We start from the raw sequence: 25,402 nt of genomic DNA, 5'->3' as shown, positions 1-25,402 counted from the left end.
TGCCTCTAACGGAGATCTAACACGGTCCTGCCACGACAGCAATCTAGGTCTAGGTTAGACCTCGTCCCGATCCATACCTAACAGCTACCTAACCTGGTGAAATCCAAAGACCAGTCTAAAAGCGATATAACCCGTGTCTAACCTGATGCAGGATCCGAAGGGAACGTAATCTGAATCTGGAACGAACATAGAACTCGCCTGGACCTAACGTAGACTCGACCATGTCGACAGACCAGACCAGGAGCCTAATTTATGACCAACGTCGCAAAGCAAAGTTACCCTGATCATTCACCAACAGAAATCTGGATTAACCTTGGACTTTAATCGGACCTAACGTAGATCTAATCCACCAGAGGAGATATAATTTGAACATCATCCGATCTAGCACTCGGATGCGATCTGACACAGACTTTTTTTCCTTAAATTGAAACTACCGGCGAATTGGGGTTGCTGTATCTGGATGTGAGGTATTTGTCTTTCGACGTCGCCTCTCGCACTCCTAATCACGGCTCAGCGGCTAATCCGAGCTTAGGTCGATGTAGTACATCTCATACACATTAGATACTGCGTTAGGCCTAACTAGTAAATGGATGAGAGGCCAACTTCTGACCAACGATTCAAGGGAAATTTGAGCGGATCGTAAAACATAGAAAACCTATGAATCTACGGGAAGACTTTAAAGGAAGACTTTGCAAAGAATCGAGACGCCTTATCCATCGCTTCTACGTTTTCCCTACTTACAACTTTTTGAGATACGACTGTGAACACGATTTACGACCAAAGTTTTCGAATTCTACTGGGTCTTGCCCCGTCTGTCCGGTTCCCCTTAGCGCGGTATCACGCTGCAGTCGGTATACGAGGCGAAATATAAATTATAACAGCCCGGCAGACACACCCCTATTGTTTGACTGGCGAGTTAATGCGGGCGACGATAAATCTACCTGCTGACAGCTTAACGACGCAAACATCTCGATGATTTCTGACCAAGTGCGAGCTGCTCGTACCGACCGAGTCAATTATTACCGACACTTTTCACTGTGCCGATTCGAAGAAGCGCGGTATCGCGGTTGTCTTCGTGGTTCGGCCGCGATTCAATGGCCGCTTTTATTTTCCATCAAAATTTATCGAGTCAGCCGGAAGCGTGCGATTATGTATTAATAAAATATTCGTGGTACCAGCGACAGTTTATTATTTTATTGAGCCAATAGCCCGGAAAGAGGATCGGAAAGCCAATTCGATGGTCCATCGCAATTGGATCCACTTGAATCGTCAATTGGATCGCGTTGCTCGTCCGAACTTTCGCGGTTAATTGGTGGAGGGAAGTAGCCGTGGAAAAATGGCGATTGAATAATTTAACAAGGAAGCGAAGTTAATGGCGTATTAATTGGAGGACTTTGACGATTAAAATGACAGCAATCGGAACAGACGGCGTATTCGTGGCTTATGAAATTTCGTCGAGTCGGCGAATTGGCGTGCGTTGGAATCGTTAACCCCTTTCAGACGCGCAATTGGGTTAGAAATCGCAATTTGCTAGGCTCGTTTCTCGCGATTTGCCTGCTCCTTCGTTGCGGTTCTAACGTCGCCGCGTAATAGCCGCCAATGTTTAAGGAACAAAAGCCAGCTCGTCGTGAATTCTCTCTCGGCCCGGATCGCCAAAGTTTCGCGCGTTCGAAACCTTGAGTTATTCACTCGGCTAGATAATACAATAAATCGTGGCAGCTTTTAGGAACCGCAGTAACGGAAATTTTACGCCCAATGGCATAAACTTTATGAAATACATGCTATAATTTCGTAGCAATTGAATTCTGCCAATTAGAGGGCAATGAGACAATCGTATAATAAGAACGCGATAAAATTAAATCGAAGGAAGATTATTTTTTATTATTATTATGATCTTCGCGTGTCGATATCATTAATAATAATAAAATAATAATAACGATAAGAGAAGTTGGAAAAGTATGTATTAGGTTGTCCGAAATGTTTCTTCCGTTTATAAGGAGATAACAGACGCACAATGTTTTTCCTTTTATATCAGTTTATTGAATTATTCACAAACGTAATAATAAAAACAGAACAAAATGGATACCTAATTCAATAAAATGATATAAAACAGAAATTGTTGTTCATCTATCATCACTTTATGAAACGAAAGAAACTTTTCGGACAACCCAATACATATAGGTCAATCATGAAACAAACGAAGCGACAAGTTACAATCAGAGGATTGGATTAAACGAAGCACGTTACGGAAGAAAGCAGATGGCAACTCCAAGGATGGAGAAGCAAAAGCTGTTTTAAAAGGGAATCTAAAAATTTGTACCGTGGCGTAAATTGAATAGCAAGAAGAGAGTAGAAGAAAAGGGAGGAATTGGACGAAAGAACGAAGGGAAACGCTCGTTGGAGTTCGTTACGGCCGCTTATTGATGTAATCGATATAATCGTGGAGGGTCGGGAACAAGACACGCAGAATCGAATATCGATTCGCTTGAAAACTGTACCAGTAAGTTTCAGCTTTGCGAGAGGGCAATTAAAACTAATTTACTTGTATCGACTGGCCGGCAAATTTCTACAATCTGTTTCCCCACGGCGATGGGGGCGCACAGCCAGTTACAAGATTGAATTAACGATCGTGGCTATTCTTCTTGGTGGCGGTGGTGTATCGTTACAATGAGTTGCCAAGCGAAACGAAATTTCATCGAAAATCGTCGAGTTCTCGGGCCACGTGCCGTACAAGTGGATATTCTCGAAAGGACTGGAAAGGGGTCACAGTTTCTGCGGTTGACTAATGAAACGCTGGAAAATCTGACGACGATGTAGATTATCTCGGAGTTGGAAATCGCGAAACCCGAGACAAGGAACGCCGGTGCTGTGATAAGACCGAGATAAGTATCGCGCTTTGTGTAGGCTGATAAAAAGTGAAAAACAGCAGGACGACTTATATCCCGGGACATCTGACCTAATTTCGTCGCGGTCGAAACGGGTAAACGATTCTGACGCACGCCAGTCCGCCGTGTCGCCACGAAATGCCGCCGACGTAATGAATTAACTTTTCCACGACATCGTCACGATACAAGCAGAAGCTAACGCACGGCAAAACGTCTGGTTCTCGCGATGAGCGCCAGTTTTCGTGCGAGTCGCGAGAAGAGCGTTATTTTTACGCGGTTTACTCGACAAAGGAAACACAAAGCGACGTTAATTTCCTTGGGAAACAAAGGAAAACTCGACCGTTTTTCGAGAAACGCGCGAGGAAACGTAGGAAACGCGGAAAATGGAAAGACGCAACGTTTCCTCGGGAAGGTTACAGGAATTTTCATAAAACTTTGGGAAGGTCGAGAGTCGACTATGGAAACGCTAACTTCTCGAAAAGAAACTTCAAATTTGCACAAAGGTTAGGCAGGAAATTCGAGGGAAATGACAAAATTGTGAGCGGACAACTCGCTGCCTCACCTTCCTTAATATTTATTCAGCTGAGGGATATCGTTTATCGAGCAACAAGGCGCAATTAACGCGGTAAATAAAACCACACCTTCGCAGGACCTTTCCTCGTCCTTGAGCCAGATACTTCGTGCCGGAAGGACCAAGCTATATTCGACTCTCCACTTTTTCCCCCGTGGTCTCTGACGACCGCGATTACGCGGCAAGCCGTAGCTCTAAATTATTCATCCGCTTTCTCCGCTCTATTCCTTTGCTCGTCCATCCTCTCAGAAACTCGGTCAGGAGAGCCACAGCTGCGCTCGTCCTCTCGGACCCATACGAACTTGCCAACTGCCAGCTTCCGGCGAGTTTAGCGCTGTTTCCCGTTCCAACCAGGCTCGTAAAAGGCTCTTTAAACGAGATGCAGACATCAAAGTAGTGAATTGTAACTGTAACTGAAAAGACTCGTCAGAAAGAAAAAATTATCGGCCCAAGATCTTCAGCTTCGGAGCCTGACAATTTGTGTCATTGCGTTTCCACCATTTCCGATGTTTCCCATGTGATTCAACTGTCGAGAATCCTAACGAAACCTTATAATTCGCTTGGTCTGGCTATTAATCATCATCGGACTGCAAACATCTATAGACATTTGTCTCATATCCTCTTTAATACAACATTTTTTCATTCCCCTTTTTTGTGAAAATAACTAAGACCGTAGAATCTAAGCAGAGATTTGTTCCTATTAAATATCGTACTTTGAATATTTTATATATTTTTACGCGTTTAATAAATTTTATAAATTTTTCATAAATGCGCAAGACTTCGCGGTCTAACTAACTGTCATATTCCTAACTCTTATCTTTCCTCTGCTTTTCCTTCTCAAATTCTCTCTCCTTTGTATTCCCAGAGAGGGAAAGAGAAAGAGAGAGAGAGGAACGTGGGAAGTTTTTTCAAGCTAAAGCGATCCCTTCGAGAATTCGGATAAAATCAATGGACGTAAATCAGAAGGCATCCCAAATGGCACGCGAACAGGAACCTCTTCTCCTCGAAATGAAAGGCAGCCAAGCCGCTCGTGGGAGATTAAAGTCGAGCGGTGGTTCGCGGTGAGGAAGTTCCGGCCGAGATCCAATCAGTCGGAAAACTTTATTTTCCACGGCCGCTGCTCCATGCTGATTCATGACTCCACCGTGGCGGCCGAATCTCGTTAAACGCCTTGTATCGACTGTAGCCCACTTCGATTCCTTCCACTACTCCCTTCTCCGCCGAATCGTCGACTAAAATCCTTCGGAAAATTCGATACCTCGTTCAATCTACCTGTTTCGACTATTTCAACTACTTCTTCTGGGATACGGTTTACAGAGACGAAGCTCGTGGAGGACTCATCCGGTGGATCCTCGATTATCGAGTGTCGATTAACCACTTTCAAGGGGAAAACCTGCTTAGAGTACGAAACTAGGGCCGATCTGAAAAGTTACTCGCCTGATCGATGCGAATTTACGGTTAAATAAGCCCTGTGACAAAACGAGGGGAGGTAGAAAGTTTGCGAAAAATCCTCCCCTCTCTGTTCACCGAGTTACCCTGGGTTCCTGAACCTCGCGGATCTTCGTCAATTTTGCAGTGAACAAATTTCGCAGAAGAATGAATTTTTTATATTTGATACTTGGGAAGCGTGAAGAAATTGAAAGTAGTTTGCCTGCGATTCGATGATGACTCGTCAACCGAGAGATATTGGACGTTGCGAAATTTCAGATATCTTGGAAACTTCTTGCGATAAATCGTAGAACAGCTGACCGGATCCTGTCTGCCAGTCGGTTCACAAATCGCATCTTGCCAGGGAGAGAGCAAGCAGCGGTCTATTGTGGTCTGTTAACTGATCGAGGCCGGCACAGATTGGCCCTGAATACGTATTGTCTCAACCCGTTGATCACATTTCCTCTCGGAAAGTTTAATCCTCCCAGCCATTCTCTCTCTTGGAAGGACGACTGGCAATTTCAAACTCGCCGGATCGATGAACGAACTTCGATTAAAATGGTACCTCGCTGAGATATTACGTTCCGTGGTAGTGTTTTTTAGGTTAGGATCAGAGGCTAGAGTGAATGGATGGTTTTCGAGGGTAAATGGCGTTGCCGCGCGCCATCTACGAAGCTGATACCGCTATTTAATCATGCATACGTGTTCACGGACGAGTGTAAACACGGTGTAAACGTGTTTGCGGGGTTGCAAGCGGGTTCGATTAAGGCTAACGCGCAAAGAGGCGACGGACAGACAGCAGGAACGGCAACTGCGCGCAATTAATTCTGCCTGCGGCTCCGTTAGATCTCGTTACTGCTCGAATCTGGCCCGTTTCCGCTCCGATACGAGATATCGAGTCCTCTGGTGTGCACGTGACGCGGCCACCAGGAAATCTCGCTCGACGGTTTGGCGAAATCGTAATGTCGGGAAATTCGCAAACGAACACTGGCGTCTCTGCGATATTACGAAACGGCAGTTATTGAAACCAAAGGGTTCGTCGTCGCGTGTTGTGAACGTGTTCGAAACGAGTCTCAGAGAAGTTACTCTCTATGCTTGGCAGCTGAAAACTTCCGGTTTAATCATCGAAACTTCCCTAATAACGCATTTAGTCGAAGGGGCGCGCCTGCCCCATAGTCGTTGAGTTAGCGAGCACCCCCAGATGCGTATCCTGGAATCTAGCCGCTGCAAATTAATGTAAACATTTTGCCCACCCTATGTATGTATCTACATCGGCCTCAAACATTGCTTTGGAACAAACAATCGCCAATAAGGTCGAGCCCAAAAACTCGATTTAGTCGGCAGATTTATTTACACGGATTTTTCCCTTAATTTCCAGTAGCCATTTATCTTGTAGCATCGGCCGAGCTGTAGTATAGGATGGAGTTTTTCTTCTTGTGTGCGTATTTCATTTTTCCACCTCTATATGGATTTTCCGTTTTCTTCGTTCCTTTTCAATTGGCATTTATCGATCGTCCCATGAATGGATTTTCCATTTTCTTTTTAATTAATTGATATTGATTCTTCTTTCAATCGTTGAATATGGAAAATTCGGGAAATGGAACCTCAATGATTGCGCGGAATGCGAGAAAATGGAAAGAAAATGGAAATAGGGTAGGCGAGATTCGAACCTTAGCCCACTTGGTTTGAAAGTCGAGTGAGTTCACCACTGCTCCACCTATTACGCTAAAACGTTCCAGTTTAATTTCACTATCTCACTTTCTTTTACCTTTGTCACTCGATTAGCACATTGTTGACAGGAGACATGGACCGACGTTTCTAATCTCGTGAACGTTGAGAACGGCAGACGTGAATCGACGTTTTCCATTTTGCAATCGTTGAGAACGGCAGACGTGAATCGACGTTTTTCGTTTCATTCGATTTGACACATTTTCGAAAAATGTACGGAATCTGGCCTACAATTTACATTTCACGGTCTACCATCGGCGGTGTGTTAACGGTGATTCAAAATTCCATGGCTTCAAATGAACCAAGCCAAATTAAAATCTCCATTATACCTAGTCGTTTCTTTGTTCGATCGAATCCCAGCAACTTTCGCAAACTTTCTTCAGTAGGCCGAGCTACGTCCCGGCCTGATTTTCTGCTTGGAAAACCTTTCCCAGACAGGAGTATCGCTTTAATCAGTCGCCTAAAGTTTTAACGAAAACACGCCTTGTTTGTCGAGTTTGGGTCAAGCAAAGAGCAGCGATCCGACAATTCCATTTCCGAGAGTGGACGCGTTTATTCCACGGGGATGGTCGTTGACTAATACAAAGCTTCGACTGTTTCCCGGTCAATTAGAACCGCACAGACGACTCGCAATGTCCAGATGCAGACCAACTTTCCAGGCTACGAAACTTCTTCCTCGTTATCCGCGTTAAATTCTGACCAAGCTTGGCGATTTAGGCCAGCCGGACTTAAATATCGACCACGTCCCGCTTGAACAATTCCTCCAACTTCTCTAAACCGAATTGTCTGTTCACGACGATTTTTCTATGGATTGTCGAAGACAATCTGTACACTATTTTGCCTAATCAGACTATATATAGGATTATTGAAACTGTGCTAGTGAGAATGTGCAAATGTTCCATAGCTACATAGCTGGATACTCTAGACATCGCGTATTTAGGAGATTGTTTGTTCAAAGGTTTGTCGATCGTTTGAGAAAGTTTGAAAACGATAAGGATGACCAATGAATCAGAAGAGCTGTAGCGTTCTTTGCTGAGGATCTAAGCTCCACTCGGCTTAAAACTTTGAAATCTAACGCGGATCGAGCGATTTGGCCACGCAATAATCTATGCGACTGTTAGACATTTTGAGCTCGTTCGCAACATTGTGAGTGGTTGTCAAGTGTGTAGCACTGGTTTGAGTTTGGCTGAGTGGTCTTCTCTAAATCCTTGGGGAAGACTTTAGAGACTGTGGAGACGATAAGGATGACCAATAAATCAGAAGAGCTGTAGCGTTCTTTGCTGAGGATCTAAGCTCCACTCGGCTTAGAACTTTGAAATCTAACGCGGATCGAGCGATTTGGCCACGCAATAATCTATGCGACTGTTAGACATTTTGAGCACGTTCGCAACATTGTGAGTGGTTGTCAAGTGTGTAGCACTGGCTTGAGTCTGGCTGAGTGGTCTTCTTTAAATCTTTGAGAAAGACTTTAGAGACTTTGGAGACTTTAGACTTTAGAGGAGACCATTGTGGCTATATGTTTGCTAATTTACAAAGCTTATCCGATCTTCGGAGTACATTTTGACGACAGACGATGGACCGTCGTACTTTGAGAAATTCGTAGCATCGAATTGCACGTTAAATTAAGTTTGTCTGTTGCCGTGGCACATCTTTTTCCTGCATTTCAACTGCAGTCTCGTAGAGACGTGTTTCTAGAAACGTTGGACGACATTAACCGCCGGCTGAATGTTAAAGAAGCTTGTGGAAATTGCGTTTGCACCTGGAGGATGGGGTTGCAGCGTCTGCGTGACAAGAGCCGCACGATTTCATTTCCGGCGACGAAGAATGATGTCTCTGGCACAGGGAGTCGGGTCGAAAGCCGGATAAATTACCGCGGATAAATGACGAAAGTGGCTGCCGGCGTGTGCTCCAGGTAATAAAGAATACTCTAGGCATGGAAAAGTGAAATTCCTGGTCGACCCAGATCGCTGTGAGCTCTCCTTCGAACTTCAATCTCGATTTACCAGGAAGACGAGGCAGGAAATCGAGTCAGCGTCTCTCCTGCGTTCCCCTTGTCAGCTTGATGTATATATCGCTCGAAAAATACTATCTCCAGTTTTTCTTATCTCCATCTACAGTCTACATATTGTGGAGAAATAAATTTTCGTTTCGTCGTTATCTTGGTAAAAGTACTCGCGGTGAATTTCTAACTCACCGAGTTAAACAAACTCGATTCGTACTACTCGCAACTCTGTATTTTCGATATTGCAAAAAAATCTAATTTGCATTTTTCATTGGTTTTCTCTCTCGGATGTATTTTTTGTTCTTCTAAGTTTCATGATACGCAGTCCGGTGCTTCGTTTATCGTAGCATTTCGAGAACACCCGGAGAAACCACGGTTTGAAAATTCGTTACTCCACGGATACCACAGCTTTTTCAGGTTCATTTTCAACGTGGGAACGTTGCCGAGAAATATATTTAGTTGCCGGTAAAAAATTGTTGTTACAGCTTTTCAACTAAATTTCCTGGCAATGAAATATTTTTGCAGTGGAAGGGAAGCTTGCAAGCGCGGCCTGCGATCGACATAGATGGCGTTTGGGTATCATGCCGGAAATATTTCTGCCGTTTTAACCTGCAACCAAGCTGGAAATTTCGCGTTACAACTGGTTGAGCAGACAGAAAATTTGACGTTCCGGCGACGCCGGGGAACCATCGCTCTCGTGCGCGCTGACGGCTCGCCCGAAATTACCGGAATTTCGAACAAAGAGCAACAGCGGCGCAGCTCGTCTGCCGTGGCAAGAATTTCGCGTATTTGAAAGCAGCCACGCGTCCACACTGCATTTAACCAAGCCGGGCTGAAAACGCGATATTTCGCTGGCGACTTGCCGATCCGCGGTTACCAAGGACCGGCGGGAAAATTTCAATTAAACTTGTGGAAACGTGCTCGATGTTCGCGGCGGAGCAATTAATTGGAGCCTCGATTAATCGGTTCATCAGATTATCGCCATCAAGGTTATCAGGAAATTCGATGTTACCAATTACCCTGTCGCAGCTGGTGGTATGAGGGCTGACTCGGCGATCGGATGAACGCGTGGCTGGCCTTGGGTTACATTTGAATTAGACCGCATCGGTTTCCCCATATTTTATTCCGTTCGTCGGCAAAGAACTATCAAATGGTAATCGAACGTCGTTTGCTCGTTTCGTTGCACCGAGTTCCCGAAACTTGCCCGATTTCGACATGCATGGAAACTCATAGAGGGTTGCGATCGGTTGACAGCAGTGGCAGAGAGTTTCCAGGCGAACTAGATAAATAGGAAGTGGCGAGGAGCGGCTAAAACTTGATTTCAGCAGCACGAAACGTGATTGCGATTAATATCGCCGCTCTGCACACTTTATAATCTCTTCGTCCAGATTTACGACCAGATATACACGGCCAACTCTGTATTCTATCTTCGTTCGAAAAAGTTGTTTGGTATCGGGATCCTTTCATCGAAACGTTGGCCGACAAAGTAGGACGAGTGGATGGAGCTTGGCCGAGCTTAAGAACACGAAATCTTTCGATATTACGCTCGTAAAGTTTGCGCACCGAAGACTATAATCCCACCTTGGTTAAGTTTAACTCATTTGCATTATGTCACTACTTAAGGGGCCATTTGAAGGCATCAGCGGCGTTCAACCGACGACTGGTCCCCATCACCGCGCGCGATCGGTCGTAGGTGCAGTAAATGACATCCGAATTCTTCATGAAATTTATCGAAAATTTACTGTTCGAAACGATTGGTAGACGGTGTTACCTCGAAAACATCGCATCTTACATTCTTTAAAACAGAGGAAAAAATAAAAATGATTTATTTTAAAAACTAATTATTTAGATTAAAATGGAAATTACGCAAATCGCGCTCGGATGCAAATGGGTTAATGACCGATCAGGATGTCAATCTCGTCGTTATCGACACAGACTTACGGCTACCGATCCGCTGCCTCTCTGTTGTCCTGTTAGCGATCTCGAGCTACGCAGATTTGTCTGTCAAATCTCCGGTCGAACTACTTGCGACCAGTTAATGCCATAATTACTGCGATAGACGCGAGTTTTAGGACGTTAGGGTGTTGCAGCAGACTGTTGGCTACGCGTTAGAACGTTAGGTCAGACCGACAACGTGCAGATAAGCTGTCACGAGGTTGAGCTATGGTGTTGATTCAGCCGTACATTCGTTTGTTATGACTGAATTATAGCGTCAGGACGGAACCAAGGTATTATGCCTGACTCTGTTCGTTAGGGATCAAAGTCGAAAACGCTGGATCCTGCTTCAACTATGAATCAGGCTAGTATATTAGGTTCTCAGGCTTTGGTTAAACAGTCGAATCTTGCGCTTAAGACGTTAAGCTGAATTATTCCGTCATGGTTGGATCAGCACTTAATCAAGATTAAATCAAACTGTTGCAGCTAGAAAGAAAGTTAGACATAGAGTCAGACTACAATTGGACCATCTCGCTATAAATTAAGATGGATTAACCTATTAACACTGTGGATTAGGTTAGGTTTGATACTTGAGCGTGCATTAGAGGATTAGGTGTGTCAGATCTAGGTTAGGATGTCAAAGCTGAGCCAGCGTGTTGATTATAGGTTAGTCTGTTAGTCTAGGACAGTACGTTAGCCCTGGTAACCATGGTCGGGTTAGACCAACAACTCTAAGCCAGGCTACTGTGTTCTGGTTAGTCAAAGTTAAATCATTAGACGAGGTTTAGCGTGCAAGATGCGAATTAACCCACCGCTTCGTCTTGAACTAAACCGTAAGATCCCAACCAACAGAGAGTACCACGCTACCTATTTTCTGATAGCAGGAGACTCGCTCGGTACATTTTCCGAGATAACTTTTTCCATTCGACGTTATACTTCGCTTGTTCAGCCTTACTTTCCAATCTCAAGGTTACACAGTCTCCGCTTTCATCGGCGCGGAAAACAAGACGATATTGGAGACGCGCACGTTAGCCAGTCGTGCACCGCCGACCAGCGATAGATTGAATTTGCGTCCGATGACGTAGACGCGAGTTCACGCGATCTCTGTTCTTCCTGGCCGCCTATTAAACCGATGAAAAACGTTCGCTTCGCCTTGTACGAAACTATCAGCTACCATTTTCCTGCCGCAGTTCCGGTCCCACTGTTCTTGGAAATTCCACCGCGCTACCGAAAATTCACCGAATATTCGCCGAAAATAATTCACCGCTCGCGTCTCCGCGCTGTCCTTCGCCAACAATCGAATAATAATTCGTCGAGGCGAGCTTAAAGAAGGGAACAATTAGGCTTGCTCCGCCGACGAGGGATGACATCCGCAGATGAAATCGGAATAAAGAGTTCGCCATCCCCTGGCGCTAGAAGGAAATTTCCGCGACAAACGAGTCTCGGGAAAAACACAATGGAACTCAATTTACGAACCATCGAAAGGAATAAATTAGAAGTACTTGGTAGACAGGGTAACTTAAGACGCTTTCTACCGCTGGCAATCTTGCAACGGACATTTTTTTCACTCGCTTAAGATGCCCCCAACGTTTCGCTGATCTTCCCGCAACTTTCCATGGTCGTTGGTTGTTGTGAATTATCTTGCGTCTTAATCGCCGAAATAATGGTATAGGAACACTAAATTTACACTTAGAATTTATATTCAAATGGTTGTATATCTATTTGATAAACGATTTCAAGGATATTCATCGATACGCACTTGCACGCGTCTCGGCACTTTCTTTTGTCTCATCTTCTTCCTTACCAGGCTGTTAACCGACTGAGCGGTTTATATTCCTTTGTTTTCCAGACGCATTACTTGCACACGCTCATATTCACATACATGTGCCACTACTACGCAGCTAATCTAATCTAGCACATAAAATTATACATATCTCAATATTGGTATTCCACCAAAGCAGAGAATTGGCAGAGCTAATTTACAAACGTCGTGCGTTTAACTAATTTCTAAATCTCTGATGGCCGGTTAAGAGAGCGTAAGTGGAATTTTGGTTAGTAGAATAAGTCGATGTCTTCTAGGTTACCATCTTTTTCGTATCACCATTCTCGGAAAAGACAGTTGACAGGACAGCTCCAATGGTCACCAGGACGACGTTCTATTAGGTCGTCCGGAAAGTTTCTTTCGTTTTATAAGAAAATAATGGATGCACAAGATTTTCCGTTTTATATTATTTTATCGAATTGCGTATGATCCATTTTGTTCTATCAAAATAAGGATCACAACGTTCGACGGATTAGGTTTCATGTTTGTATAAAAATACGTTGTTGTAAAAGACGTGTCTGTAAAAGAAAGACACTTTCCGGACAACCTAATACATTAAAACAGACGCTAAAAATTCTTATTGTCAAGCTTGCTTGGATTTACGCGAGCCTAATTTAACACTCAGCCTCAATTAACCAGGCAAAATTGACATAAAAGAGGTCTCTGTAGAAAGCCTCGTACTTAGACATATAACTCGATAACAAACTCGGATCGACGTATGTAAAGTACAGACATATTCTGACGGATATTCCAGCGGTACAAGACGCTATATTTGATCTTTCAATTAGACACTTTATGCGCTCTCTTAACACCCAAATTCTTACGCTGTACAGTGCGAGCTAGCTCACACATATCTGACAGAATATTTAAACGAAATTATGCTTCAGATATAATACTCCGATAAACTTATTCGATGCTCCTCCTTGCTACATTATCCTACATTACCCTACATTACCTACATTATCTACACCGATAACTAGTCTGCGGATGTTCACGTATTTATGAGAAATGTAAAAATGCGACCACTCAATGAAGAAAATATCAGCGGTGTAGCGTACTCGTTACAAGATTAACGGATGAAACAAATCCCTGCTCAGGTTACATTTCTTCATAGCTGTATCCATAAAAATAGAAATTTGCATAAATATGTAGCGGCACTCGACAGCAAATCTTTCCAACGGTTTCTGTCCCGTGGCTTGCTACACAAAAACCCTATCCTCGATCTGACGACGGCAGAGCTGTGGTTAGCGCCGTTGGTTACGAACGTTCCAAACCAGGTTCGAATCCCGTCGCTCATAGTTTTTTCTCCGCGATTCCTAAAATGAGAAGAGCAGCCCCAATGGTTGGAAGAAAATCCCCCAACCCGAATGAAGACAAAAATCTTATACATCAGCAGCAGCACACTATCACGACCTATACACCTGAAATATCCGCAGTGTACTGATGATAACGCAACTGATGCATGCGCTCATTATTCTCACAATCTGCGCTGAAAAGTACCTTACCACTGGATATTTTTTATTGCAAAGGTGCATTAAACACCATGGGACAACATTGCTTGTAATTCTAACGAAAGTGAATCTCGCTTCTCTTTGACCTGACATTATAATGGCACGTGGAACATCTAACGACTGATCTTGGGATGCGTCAAACTATTTCTCAGCAAAACTATCGAGTCCTACTTGCGCTCTTTTGCCGATCTACGGTTTCTAAGCAGTTTCGCCGTGTTAATACTCGGTGAGAGGTAGAACCTTGAACGCAGGGAATGGGAAATCCAGAGAGCAGCCACGCTGATTGTCGCGTCAGATCCGGGCACGTGGGATGAGAACGAAACACGTCTCGCGCCCCGCCATGCAATATGCATGTAACGCGCGTCACGCGAATGCTTTATTTCAAGCTTTCTTAGCGAAGCTCCGGCTGCAACTTGAGCCAACTAGCAGCGTCATTTCTTTGCACCGTCGACGACAGTAGAAATTCTAACGGGCTCTCGTATTAGCGATGCAAAGATTTACGCTTCTTCGTTTATGCATCTGCCCTCCGCCGAAACGTATAGAACATTTCTACTCTGGCGGATTTCGGACAAAATGGGATCACGTAGGAGCAACTGTTGGCTTTTTTCCGCCAACTTCTCGTCGGTTTCTTTCTGTCTGCCTCGCGCTGTTACTCGCTGTCTGTTATTGCTTAATATATCTTCGCAGGCATTGTCGGAAGATTTTCAGAATTTCGGCTGGGGTTTGGGTTAGAAGTTAGTCGATAACCGCAAATGCGAGTTGCTCGAGACTTTCGAACCCCCGTGGTTCCTGTTTCGCGGTTTCGTACGCCCGTTTCTCGTACCTAAGCCCTCCTTTATCTCCCCACCGATCGACCAGAGCCCTTAAACTCTGCCATCTTGCAGGCAAAATCGATACATTTGCCGGAAAACCACCCCGTCCAACTTGCCCGGCTTTATCAATGTATCAACGCCCACCATTTTGCCTTCTGTTCAGCTTCCAGGCCAAGTTGCCTGTCGAGGAACCCTCGTCGTCTAGCTAATCAGCTGGTGTCCACGAGGAAGTTGCGTGTTTGCTTTTTAGAATGTCTAAGACCTTCCTTAACACACGGTCTCTCGGAGCAGCACGTGGAAAAGTAGAGGGTCGCTGGAGACACGAGGGTCGACTTCCTCTGGTGCTGGAACAGGGGGTTTCCCGTAAAAATTGTCGGGTCTGGGGTGGCCAACAAGTTGCTAACGTCGAATCGATAGAGACGAGCGAGTCGAGGTGTGACTCGTCCAACCTGGCGACCTCTTCCGTTTTTTTTCTCTCTCCAACCCCTTTCCACGATCCAGCCAACTTCTCCGTCTCCCTGGCGGCTCCACTTTCTTCCTCTCTTTTCTCCACTGGGCGTCGTACTCGGATTCTTCGCTTTGTTCCATCCCTGTCAGTCTTGTTCGCTTTCAACTCGCGGTATCTTCTAGGCTCGCCCTTAGTCTCATCGGCCTCTGTCCTCTTCAATTTCCGTCTTTTCTACTTGCTTCTTCTCGCAGCTTTTCTTCCGCCAGCGCCAACACTCTTCCTCCGGTCTCTAAGAATCTCGAATGTCCTCGGGGAGCTGCTGGTAATTGAGTTCTTTTGCATCGAGTGGTTGCCGCTCGCGGTAAATCCGCAAGCACACCCAGGAGATGTCGGATCCGCGTTATCAACCGTTCACCGACTACCTCACGACTGTGCAACTGTGATAAGATTCGTCGGTTATCGGTTGCTTTCGCTTACTCGTCGATTTTCCACCGAGAGTCTGAGAAAGCGGCAAGCTCTATCACTGGGGACTTAGAACGTGATCATTGCGGCCCAGTGTTTTAATCCAACTGCTAGGGACCACGTGCTCCTTAACGCGAGCTTCGCTAAACATTTCCGGCAATCGGCAGATTCGGATAGAAAAATGAAATATCTTGGTTCGAGTGGTATAGGTCAATAGTTGAGTCGACGTCAGGCGACACTAAAGCAATTGATTAATCGGATAATAATTACTTAATTAATTGGATTACTTAATTAATTACTTAATTAATTGGAATATTACACGCAACAGCGTACTTGTTGTAATATTTGCTGGAGACGTAACTTTCTAAATACGTAGGTTTCCTCCTCCCCTTCGCTATGTTCGTAAAAGTACGAGCTTGCACGAATATCCGCGGTCTAATTATCAAACGCAATTGTATCGAATCGCGTAAATCCGAAACTGATAAAAATATCGAAGGAACGCACGAATTTGTAGAAATATTTGTTGAAAAGACAGTAAGTGGTATGGATCAACGGTATGTCCGACGGCGAAGTAATCGAGAAAGCTATCGCGATCTGTCGATCGGAGAGCGGTCATATTTCATGCTTGGATCGTGCACGTCATCTACAAGGCGAGGGAACACGGATTTTGGGCGAAGCATTTACAAAGCAAATACCGTGACAGGGCAATAGTATCGGTTCGACAGCAGATCTTTTATGTTGCTTGGCTACGTGTTCGAGGCTGGCAAACCTTGCACCGCCTGTCGACATGAAAAGCAGCCTCGGCACCGGCAATGGTTTTTGCATAAAGGGGTCTTTGAGGCGCGAACCGGCATGTAATCGCCTTTTTCCTTCGCGATAAGGGATAATTCATTGACTCCATAATTTGTTGCCAGTCCCGCTTTAACGGTCGTATGTAATTACAATTACCTTGGCACGTAATTGTACTAATCGCGAACGAGGACTTTTAAAAAATATTTTACTAACCTGGCTAAATATCTTCTCGTTTCAGGCACGTACTTTATCCTCTATGATTTCAACGACATCTTTGAGAAGGATCAGGCGAGTTTCCTGGAGCGGGAGAGGTTCGTCGGCATCATCAACACCATCTTCAAGAACATGTCCCAGATCGAGCGAGAGGCCATTACTTTTCAGGTATGTTGCTGTTCAACTTTCACCCTTGTTTCAGCCAGAAAATTCTTAAACGGCCCTCGAGGGCCTCCGTGGCGAAACTTAATCCATTAAGCGCCAACCAGCGAATAGATAATGCTCGTTACGCTTTACGAAATCTTTCTATTAAACAAAATTTTTATTCTCCAACAAGAAGCTCACTTTCTTCAAACTTCCAAATCTGAATGGAAGAGGAAACAGCGATTAAAGAATATCGAACAAATTCAAAGAATCTCTTTCAGTAATCACAGTATTGCTAAAACGAAAATTGCAAACGAAATATTTCGTTAAAGCAACGTTAGTTGTTAGTGGGTTAAACGTCGAACGACAGTGGAACAGCGCGAAATTCTGCGACAGTTAGCCAGGACCCAGGTAGTGCTTACTCGTCGCCGCGGAGAACTTCATTGCACAGTCGTCTTAAGCGGTGTAGTTTGTCACATCGGCGTTAAGAATGAGGCTTGACAGTCGATATTCCAGTCACGTCGCTCCGAGACATCCACGGCCGGATGAGTAGCATAAGACGCAGGCTGCAGTAGTAATGGAGCGCGCAAGTCAAACGGGCTGCACACTTTGTACCGTGTTCACAGGAATAAATGGTAATGGAAGGTAGGAGTCAGACACGTGGGACTTAAATATTCTAGTCACGTGATTACGTCACGGGGCCCTTGAATTTTCATACTACTAGACTTGCTTGTGCATCGTGAAACTCGTCCGCCTGAGAGGGTGCAACGTGGACGCCGACCCTTGTCTCTCGACAAGGGTTGATCTGGCGCGATCTTTCTCTCGAATTATTAACCGATTAAGTGCCTTCTCAATTTTCTTTCGCTTCTTCGTCGCCCCCTTACAAGTACAATGGCACTTGTAGGGGTAATCTGATCCCTTTGGCGACGGGATAATCGTAATAAGCAACGCGTAACAGCTTCAGCTAGATCACCTATCTTGTTTTGTATCGTGTAATAAATATCGTGGTCGTAAAATACAGGATATGGCTGACGCGAGAAACAACCCTTGCTGTAATGGCTATGTCTGTAGAGAAGTGGGAAGAGAAGTAAAGCTGTTGCAGGGTGGATTTAATTAGCATTTATAGCACAAAAAAGAGAGAAAGATCATTGCAGATCAACTGCCAGCAGATAGCTACTCAACCCTTATAGAAAGCCACCCTCTAAACGTTTTTTAAGCCAAGCGACTGGAGGGTAGAAGAAGGCAGGATAAGGAAGATCGACAAGATTCAAGTGGAGTAAATACGATGCAATCTCTCAGCCGTAAGCCCGAGTGAAAGTCACCCCCTTGCCACCCCTTTTGACACGTTAATATCAGAGCGGAAATGGCGGCCGCCAAAGGCCGGGAAAACTTCCATGGAACACTATGGAACACTATGCAGTGCAGGTACACGTGCAGTTACCCCCGTTGAAACGATGTTTCAAAGCGGCCCTCTACCTCGTTTCGCCTCTCATGAAAACGACATTGGCGACGAAATTTCACGCGAAGCTACCGCGTTATATTCGACGTTGGAAGAATTGAACAATTTTTGGAATTTCAAAATACACTCAAGGGAGGGTATTTCTTGCTACCACGAGAGGAAATATTTCCGCCATTCGCCGCTGGATTTTTACGAATATCTCTCTGTTCTTTAATCTTAGTACGTCCATCCCGACCATATCGGACACGCTCGACGCTCCAGTACGATAACGCTCGTTCTTTACGAGATAACAGCGATATCCGCGCTCGAAAGAAGGTTCCACAGCTATCGAATTCGAAATACACGAGACAGCGTTTCGATCGTCGCTTTTGGCTCTTACGTTCACTACGTTGCAGGCGCAGTTTTTAGCGTTTTCTGAGAAACAGTTTTATGAATTCGATGGTACTTTGTACTCGAATAAATACCTCTAGCGTTGTGTTTGCCTTTATCAATGGCGTTACAGGGTTGCTTTTCAAACCGCCTATTCATCCCCTTTAGAGGTATAAAATGATAAGAGTGATATCTCTGTATAGACGTAATACAATAAACAAAATTTACGAGATAGTTATACGCGTGGTTTTTAACGGTATAAAGGATCAAGAGATGTACGTTAGGTATAAAAAGTCGAATTTCACGAAAATTGTCGACGTACAATATCTGTACAACGAGCCATCGATTTCTCTAAAACGATGCTATGGCCAGAAGAGTTTCAGAACCAGATAGTTGCAAGTATTACGACTGCATTGCGATATGATTCTGCGTTCAATGATCAAATCACTTGAACGGTATAATAATCCTACGCAAAAGGTATGTCAATTTATTTTATTATATTATTTTTCCAAAATTTGATCATGCGAATTAAACGATACTTTGTTTTGCTCTTTGGAACGTAACATCGCTAACGCTATCTTGAATATATCGAACGATTACAAAATCAAACAACAAAAGCAAATATCGTGATGTTTATAATTTATGCAAAACGAAAAACTGTCATACCACGTGTTTCACTCTGCACGATCAAACTGTCCAATTGCATTTCTGTCTTGATGAGAATCGCGTGCTCTTAACAGCAGATTAGCACAAGCTGTACTAGAACAATTAAACCATGGCTGGAAATATCAATAGCAGGGTTTTTAATAGGAAACACTGAGATTTCGTTACGCGTGTTCCGGCACGTAGGCGAAACCTGACCCTTGGGAAATTCCGCAACGCTAATTTGTGCGTTTGTTGTACGGTCAAACAGGCGTCGTAAATATTGGTCAGCTGTCACGGATCGTTTGATATTTCAATTATGAACACGCATTCGAATAATTCGACTCTCTGTGCACCGTCTCTGTGATTGGTATCGACGTGGCGAAACGATAAATTCGAAAACTATAGGAAACCGACTGGAACTGATCGTCAACGTGGTTGGAATTCTACCGGGTAGGCGTTTCCGAATGAAGATCGCTGAATCGACAACCCTCGATCATCCCCGTATCGTAAGAACGTTAAGGGTGTAATATAAAGTGGTCACGCAGCCCTAATCTCTTGCAGGAATTTACGCGGATCACGGTGGAGAAAAGAGCCCTTTTTTACCCAGTTTAAGGGGCGAAACTACCCCTCTTGGCCTCGATAAAATACCCTCCATTAAATTCACCGTCTTCATCTGCCTCTGTTTATTTTTCCCTTTTTTTCGTCCGATTCGCTTGGAATGTTCCACCCCGCTGAATTTATAGCAATCTTGCAGATATTTCATTTAAAGCGCTGCTCATTTCCAGTTGAAATTCGTTTACAAATTTTTTTCAAGCAGCCAACGAACGTACAAAGTACGTACAGGATCGTTTAAAACAGAGGAAGACGGGGGAGGAGATTCTCAGAAATTGTTGAAATCAGCTTCGTGATAGAAAGTTAACGTAGAATGGCAGAATTGACAAAATTATAATAGAAGAATTATTCGACGATATTCCTGAAAATTAGAAAAAGAAGAGGTTGGATTTCTTTTAACAATTATCGACTTTTGGATCTGGTTCTTCGTAAGAGATGAGGAAATAGGATTAAAACGATGTTAATTTCTATGTATAGAAATATAACGTGTGTCATAAAATACTTAGATCTTTCAGTAGCTTATGCGATTTCTATTGAAATTCGAAATTTCACGAGATCCTCTAATTAGTAATATTTATGATAATATTAGATGTTAATACCGTACAATAGTAGCTATCAATACCAGATATCGATTTTTCTACACAACCTCGTTAAAATCAACAATGCCGAATTTCATAAAATTGAAATTTTCAAGACCATCGAATGGAATAAACCTAATTCTCAGACGTAGAATAATTATTTGATATTCTTACTTCCATTGAAAATTAGTGGACGACGTGAAAGATCCTTTTCCTCTGTTCTAAAAACTAAAATATTTCTATTCGGTAAATTTTGCAACATTAGGCTTTGGCCTGTTTGGTCCTCAAATTTAAATCCCTTCAATTCTTACTTCTCAAGACACACGAACAGGCAATACGGCAAACTTTTAAGAGCAGAATTAGACTTTGCTTATGAGAAAACGGAGGACACATTGAACATTTGTTATAATTTGTTCTATATTTTGTGAAAATTCGCGAACGGGACAATCTCGGTGCGTATGCAATTTTGCTCCGGACACTGACAGTTTAAGTCTCTGAATATCATAGTCTTCTCTACAACTTGTACGAGATAAGCTGCCGCCCATGTGTCGTTCGGATTGAGGATCACTGTGCGCCCCGCTACTTAGGCAAGCCGCCTTTCGTTCGTGTAAGGAAGTTTGCTCGCGTGCAGGAGTATTTAGGCCGACTTGTAATCGTCAATAACTAAAAAACGAAGCCGAAAACGCAATTTTTGTATTCTTGATTTTCGTCTTATTTCAGCTTCAAGAATCACCCCCTAAATTTTCTCACACCTATAGCCGAATACCGTGTATACTAAATGATATATCCCTATGATACTTGTCATCAATCTTAAAGAGAGTACACTCTATATTAAATATTCTGAAAAAGAAAACTTATGTTCCCATTCAGAAGACGAATCGACGCTTCTACGTGGTATTATTACATCGAATTTATCATCGATTTGGAAGAACCTAACCCCTTTCGAGCCCCTCGATAGTATGAAACCGTTTTGAGGGCGTTTCGTGTCGGAATTCTGAGAAACCGTCGTAAGAGCACGAAGAAAAGGAAAGTGTCATTGAAATCGATCGAAGAAAGCACAGGGGATGTTCAGGGTCGGGAGTCGAGGGTCTCGAGGGTTCACCGGAAGTTTCCCTTCTGACAAGACAAACAGTGGTCATGACCGCAGTCTGGAGGGTGAGAAGTGTCCGAAAAAGAGGGCGACCGATTGGCTAATCAATATCGCTGTGTACACGGTCAATGTCACCCCCTCGGAAATCATGTGCACGTTCCACGTGGTCACCGCTAATTACCTTCTCGTCGCCGGCACGTCGCGTCAAAGTCACTTTGTCAGGGATCAGACAGTGTAAAACCCTCGTTCGAGCATCCATTTAATTAAGCAGTACCCTGTGGCAGACAGGGTGGCCAGGGTGGCCCGGATGGGGGTTGGTGGCTGGTGCACCAATGTGGAAAATTGAAATTGGAAAGGGCTGTATCAAAAGGAAAGATGTAATCGGTCTAAACTTGCACTTTTTTTCAAAAAGAAGGGAAAAATTGAAGAAGAGAAAAGAGGAGGAACACTTTGAAATAAGGTTTGCCTCCGTTGGCAGGAAAAAGCACGCCTCTAGAAGACGATGAAGATCGGGAACGAACTTTTAAGCTTCCCTTGAAACAATCTTTTTCTGCGTTTTCTTTTTTTCTTTCTTCTTTTTTTTTTCGTCGTTGGCGAATAATTCCTGGCTTTCTCTCGATGGTTAAGGAACGACCCGATGATTAAGGAGAGGTGACAGCTTGCGCGCATGAAAATCATACTTTCTTTTAGCGATTCTTTCCTCCTAGATGAGATGGCGACTCTATTTTATGGACTTTTTTGTATAAACGTTAAGAAATAGCAGGAGATCTTTCTTCATTTATTTCTTTCCAACAAAATGGCGTTGCACCCTTCCAGGAACTGGCGTGTCTTAGACCAAGAAACCACAAATTCCAGTTTTCTACGCGATACAAGCTACAGAAGTAAGCAGTAAAATATTTGTTTGCTCGGACATTTCTCCAACCGAAGTTTGTCCAAGAAATAACCTCGGACACCCGCTATTTTCACAAAAATAAGTATTTTTTAAAATCCCCGTGTATCCTTGTGTCTTTCCTATGCGGAAAATGAAAGCTATTGGTTTTTTTTTTTATCTAAGTGTCTCACACTGGTTCTGAGAATCGCGCAACACCGATCGACAGGTCATTTTTTTTTATTTTAAAAAACTCAGTGCGCAACGTCTCCCTCGCCACTATTTTGTCAGAAATAAATAAAAAAAGTGCGTCTCTGTAAGCATTGAAAATTACATAATAAATACGATGAAACAGATTTTCTATCGAAGAAAAAAATTGCTGAAAGACCTTGAGGAATCGAAAGCGTCGTTCGTCCCTTGAAGGACGTTTGTTAATTTTTCTTCCATTTCTCCCAACAACGATAATCCTCTATGAGGATACAATTTTCTAGCGGCGATGTGTGTATTTTAGAAGTATATTCTCTTCTGTACGACCGTTTTTCTGTTTCTTCCGCCCCTCACGGGATCTTGGCCGTCCGGTGGTCGATCATACAAATGCAAATGTTTATCTTCGCTCGTTCCATAAATACGGGGACTATGTTTCCAATGTTTCTAGGAAAATCGGATACGATCCGCGTAAATATGTATGCGGCGCGTGGGATTCTTCGAGGCAGTCGCTTTACGACGTGGACTATGAATATTCCACTGATTAATTTCTTAAAAATTTATGAGTCGATCAGCCACGACACCAGCGAGCAATTGAATTCTCCGCGTTTCTCCCTTTGTAGTTCGCCGCGGTTTTAACGATCGAGCACGAAGAAAAGAATCGGAGAAATAACAAGGACGAAGGTGTTTGAGAATGAAGTAAAAATGAGAAAAAAAGAATGATGAAAGACGTCATTGCCGGATTAATTAAAAAGGTACAGAATATTTTCGCGCGACCTAAATCCACGAATTTTTCCGACGAACGTGGAAAAACGGTCGGAAAATATTCGAAAAACGAATCGAGCTTTACGTATACGAGGCGTCCGGAATAAAAAGCTACGATCCTTTCACCCTAATCTCTCGTTGCCCCGCGATACTTCCGTAGAAACATCTACGGGAAAAGCGTGAAAAATGAACGCCGAATTTCCAACTAAATGTACGCACCTTCCGAAAACGTAATACCCCGGGGAGAGGAAAGCGTTGGGGAAAGGAAAATCCAGTGTTGGAGAAAATTATTCGAATATTCTTTTCAAGACACGATCCTGCTTCAGTTTGGAATATTATACTGAACACAAGGAACACTTTATCCGCGTTAGACGCAACCTGCTGTTACGTTTGATGTATCTTAACATTTAGCATAAATGTACGTTAGGTGCGGACTACAATAAGTTTACGTTAGATCGGATCGTAGCTTTTGATTTATCAACTGGTTTAAATCTATTTTGTACACCAACGTAGATTCAGTTTGATTTCCATCTATGGTAAGTGTAAGTTATATTTGGTTTCAGGATTTCTGATAAGTCTGCGTTAAGTCTACGTTACATCTAGATTAGGCTTTAATCAAATACGCTGGCTCACGAAAGTGAACGCTTACCATAGAAAATCTTCGTATTCATATTGTACGTGATATACAGGGTGGTTGGTAACTGGTGGTACAAGCGGAAGGGGATGATTCTAAAAGATTCGAAAAAAGAAGTCGAAAATATAGAATAAAAATTTCTTTTTTTTAATTCTTTTCTTAATTTTTCCATCTAGACAACGATCTACAGTGAGATCCGTTATAACGAGACGCGATAAAGTGCACGCGTACCGAGCGAAAATTCAAAGTCGATTTTCTCGAAAACAAAGCCTCGAACGAAAAATTTTTATTCTATATTTTCGACTTCTTTTTTCGCGTAGAATCACCCCCTTTCCGCTTGTACCACCAGTTACCAACTACCCTGCATTAAAACATTTTTAAACTTCGTTGGCACTGTCATAATTATATCGATGAACTTTGAAACTAATTTGCAGATGTATATAGAAACTGCAAGATATTTCTTGCAAACGTACATTTAGTATTTAGTATCACAAAACGCTAAAACATGGGCCCATGTTAAACGTGGGCCCATTAAATATTCAAGTTTATTAATGTGATAGATAATTGATTAAATATTTTTATAAAAAATATATAAAAATACCTCTCAATTTCTAAATACTAAAGGTGTCTTCAAAACTGTGGCAAAACCGACCAGATAACGATCCTGCGTATAATGCACGGTTAGCCGACCGATTTTCAAATTAATTATTTTCGAGAACGAAGCCTCAAATGAAAAAATGTTATTCTTCCTTTTCCACTTATTTTTGCACGTAGAATCAATAGCCGGCCGGTTGTACCATGACCGGGGAACACCCTGCATATATTTTCAAATTTATCTCAAACTCTATCCATATAGTGACGATACTCGAACCTCTTAACGATGCTAATCAAATCTCAAAATGTTTCGTGTAATACACGTGACATATTCATCAAAATATCTCTACAAGCGTTCGAATATTTTCGTAAGCGCCCGTACGTGTCGGACCTGCCTTTTATTTACAAAATTTCGAATACAAAAGTATAGCAAATTGAATCTACTTTAATTTCTGATCAGATGCAAACTTAAGCCTGAATCGAACGCGATCTCGATCTATCGTAGATCTAGGTTAAGTCTACGTAGCCGGAGCTGCGTTATTTCTGGACCAGCTCCAAAAATTTCTTTTTCTGAACCTCCACGACAAATAAAGCTGCACTCTCGACGAGCTTCTTTCTACGAGTGAGCCTTTCATTTCGCGTGCTTCCATTGAAATTCAAGCGACCAACATCCTCGAGCACACGTCGTGGTCTTTGCAACAACAGAGCTAGTTTTTTCTTTTTTTTTTCCTCTCTTTTTTCCCCGACCGTAGGGCAAGAAATTGGAGAGGCTTTTCCACAGGTGGCCGCGTATAGATGGCAAAGGCCAGGCCGTAGATAAAAGGGAGCGCC

The 25,402-nt window shown here is 43.3% G+C and overlaps 1 protein-coding gene across 1 annotated transcript in view; it reads left to right on the top strand.

The window, feature by feature from the left end:
• The window catches only part of AChE-2 (acetylcholinesterase 2), a 149,548-nt gene that overhangs the window by 51,792 nt on the left and 72,354 nt on the right, over positions 1–25,402 (top strand). The window contains exon 2 of the mRNA XM_033329620.2: positions 16,635–16,777. Within this exon, the coding sequence (XP_033185511.2) occupies positions 16,635–16,777 (143 nt within the window). The remainder of the gene's footprint in view (positions 1–16,634; positions 16,778–25,402) is intronic.

This window comes from Bombus vancouverensis, chromosome 16 (assembly GCF_051014615.1).
Source record: "Bombus vancouverensis nearcticus chromosome 16, iyBomVanc1_principal, whole genome shotgun sequence".
In the NCBI taxonomy this organism is placed as follows: Eukaryota; Metazoa; Arthropoda; class Insecta; order Hymenoptera; family Apidae; genus Bombus; species Bombus vancouverensis.
Note: the sequence above shows the minus strand (reverse complement) of the source record. Positions and strands in the feature narration are given on the sequence as shown.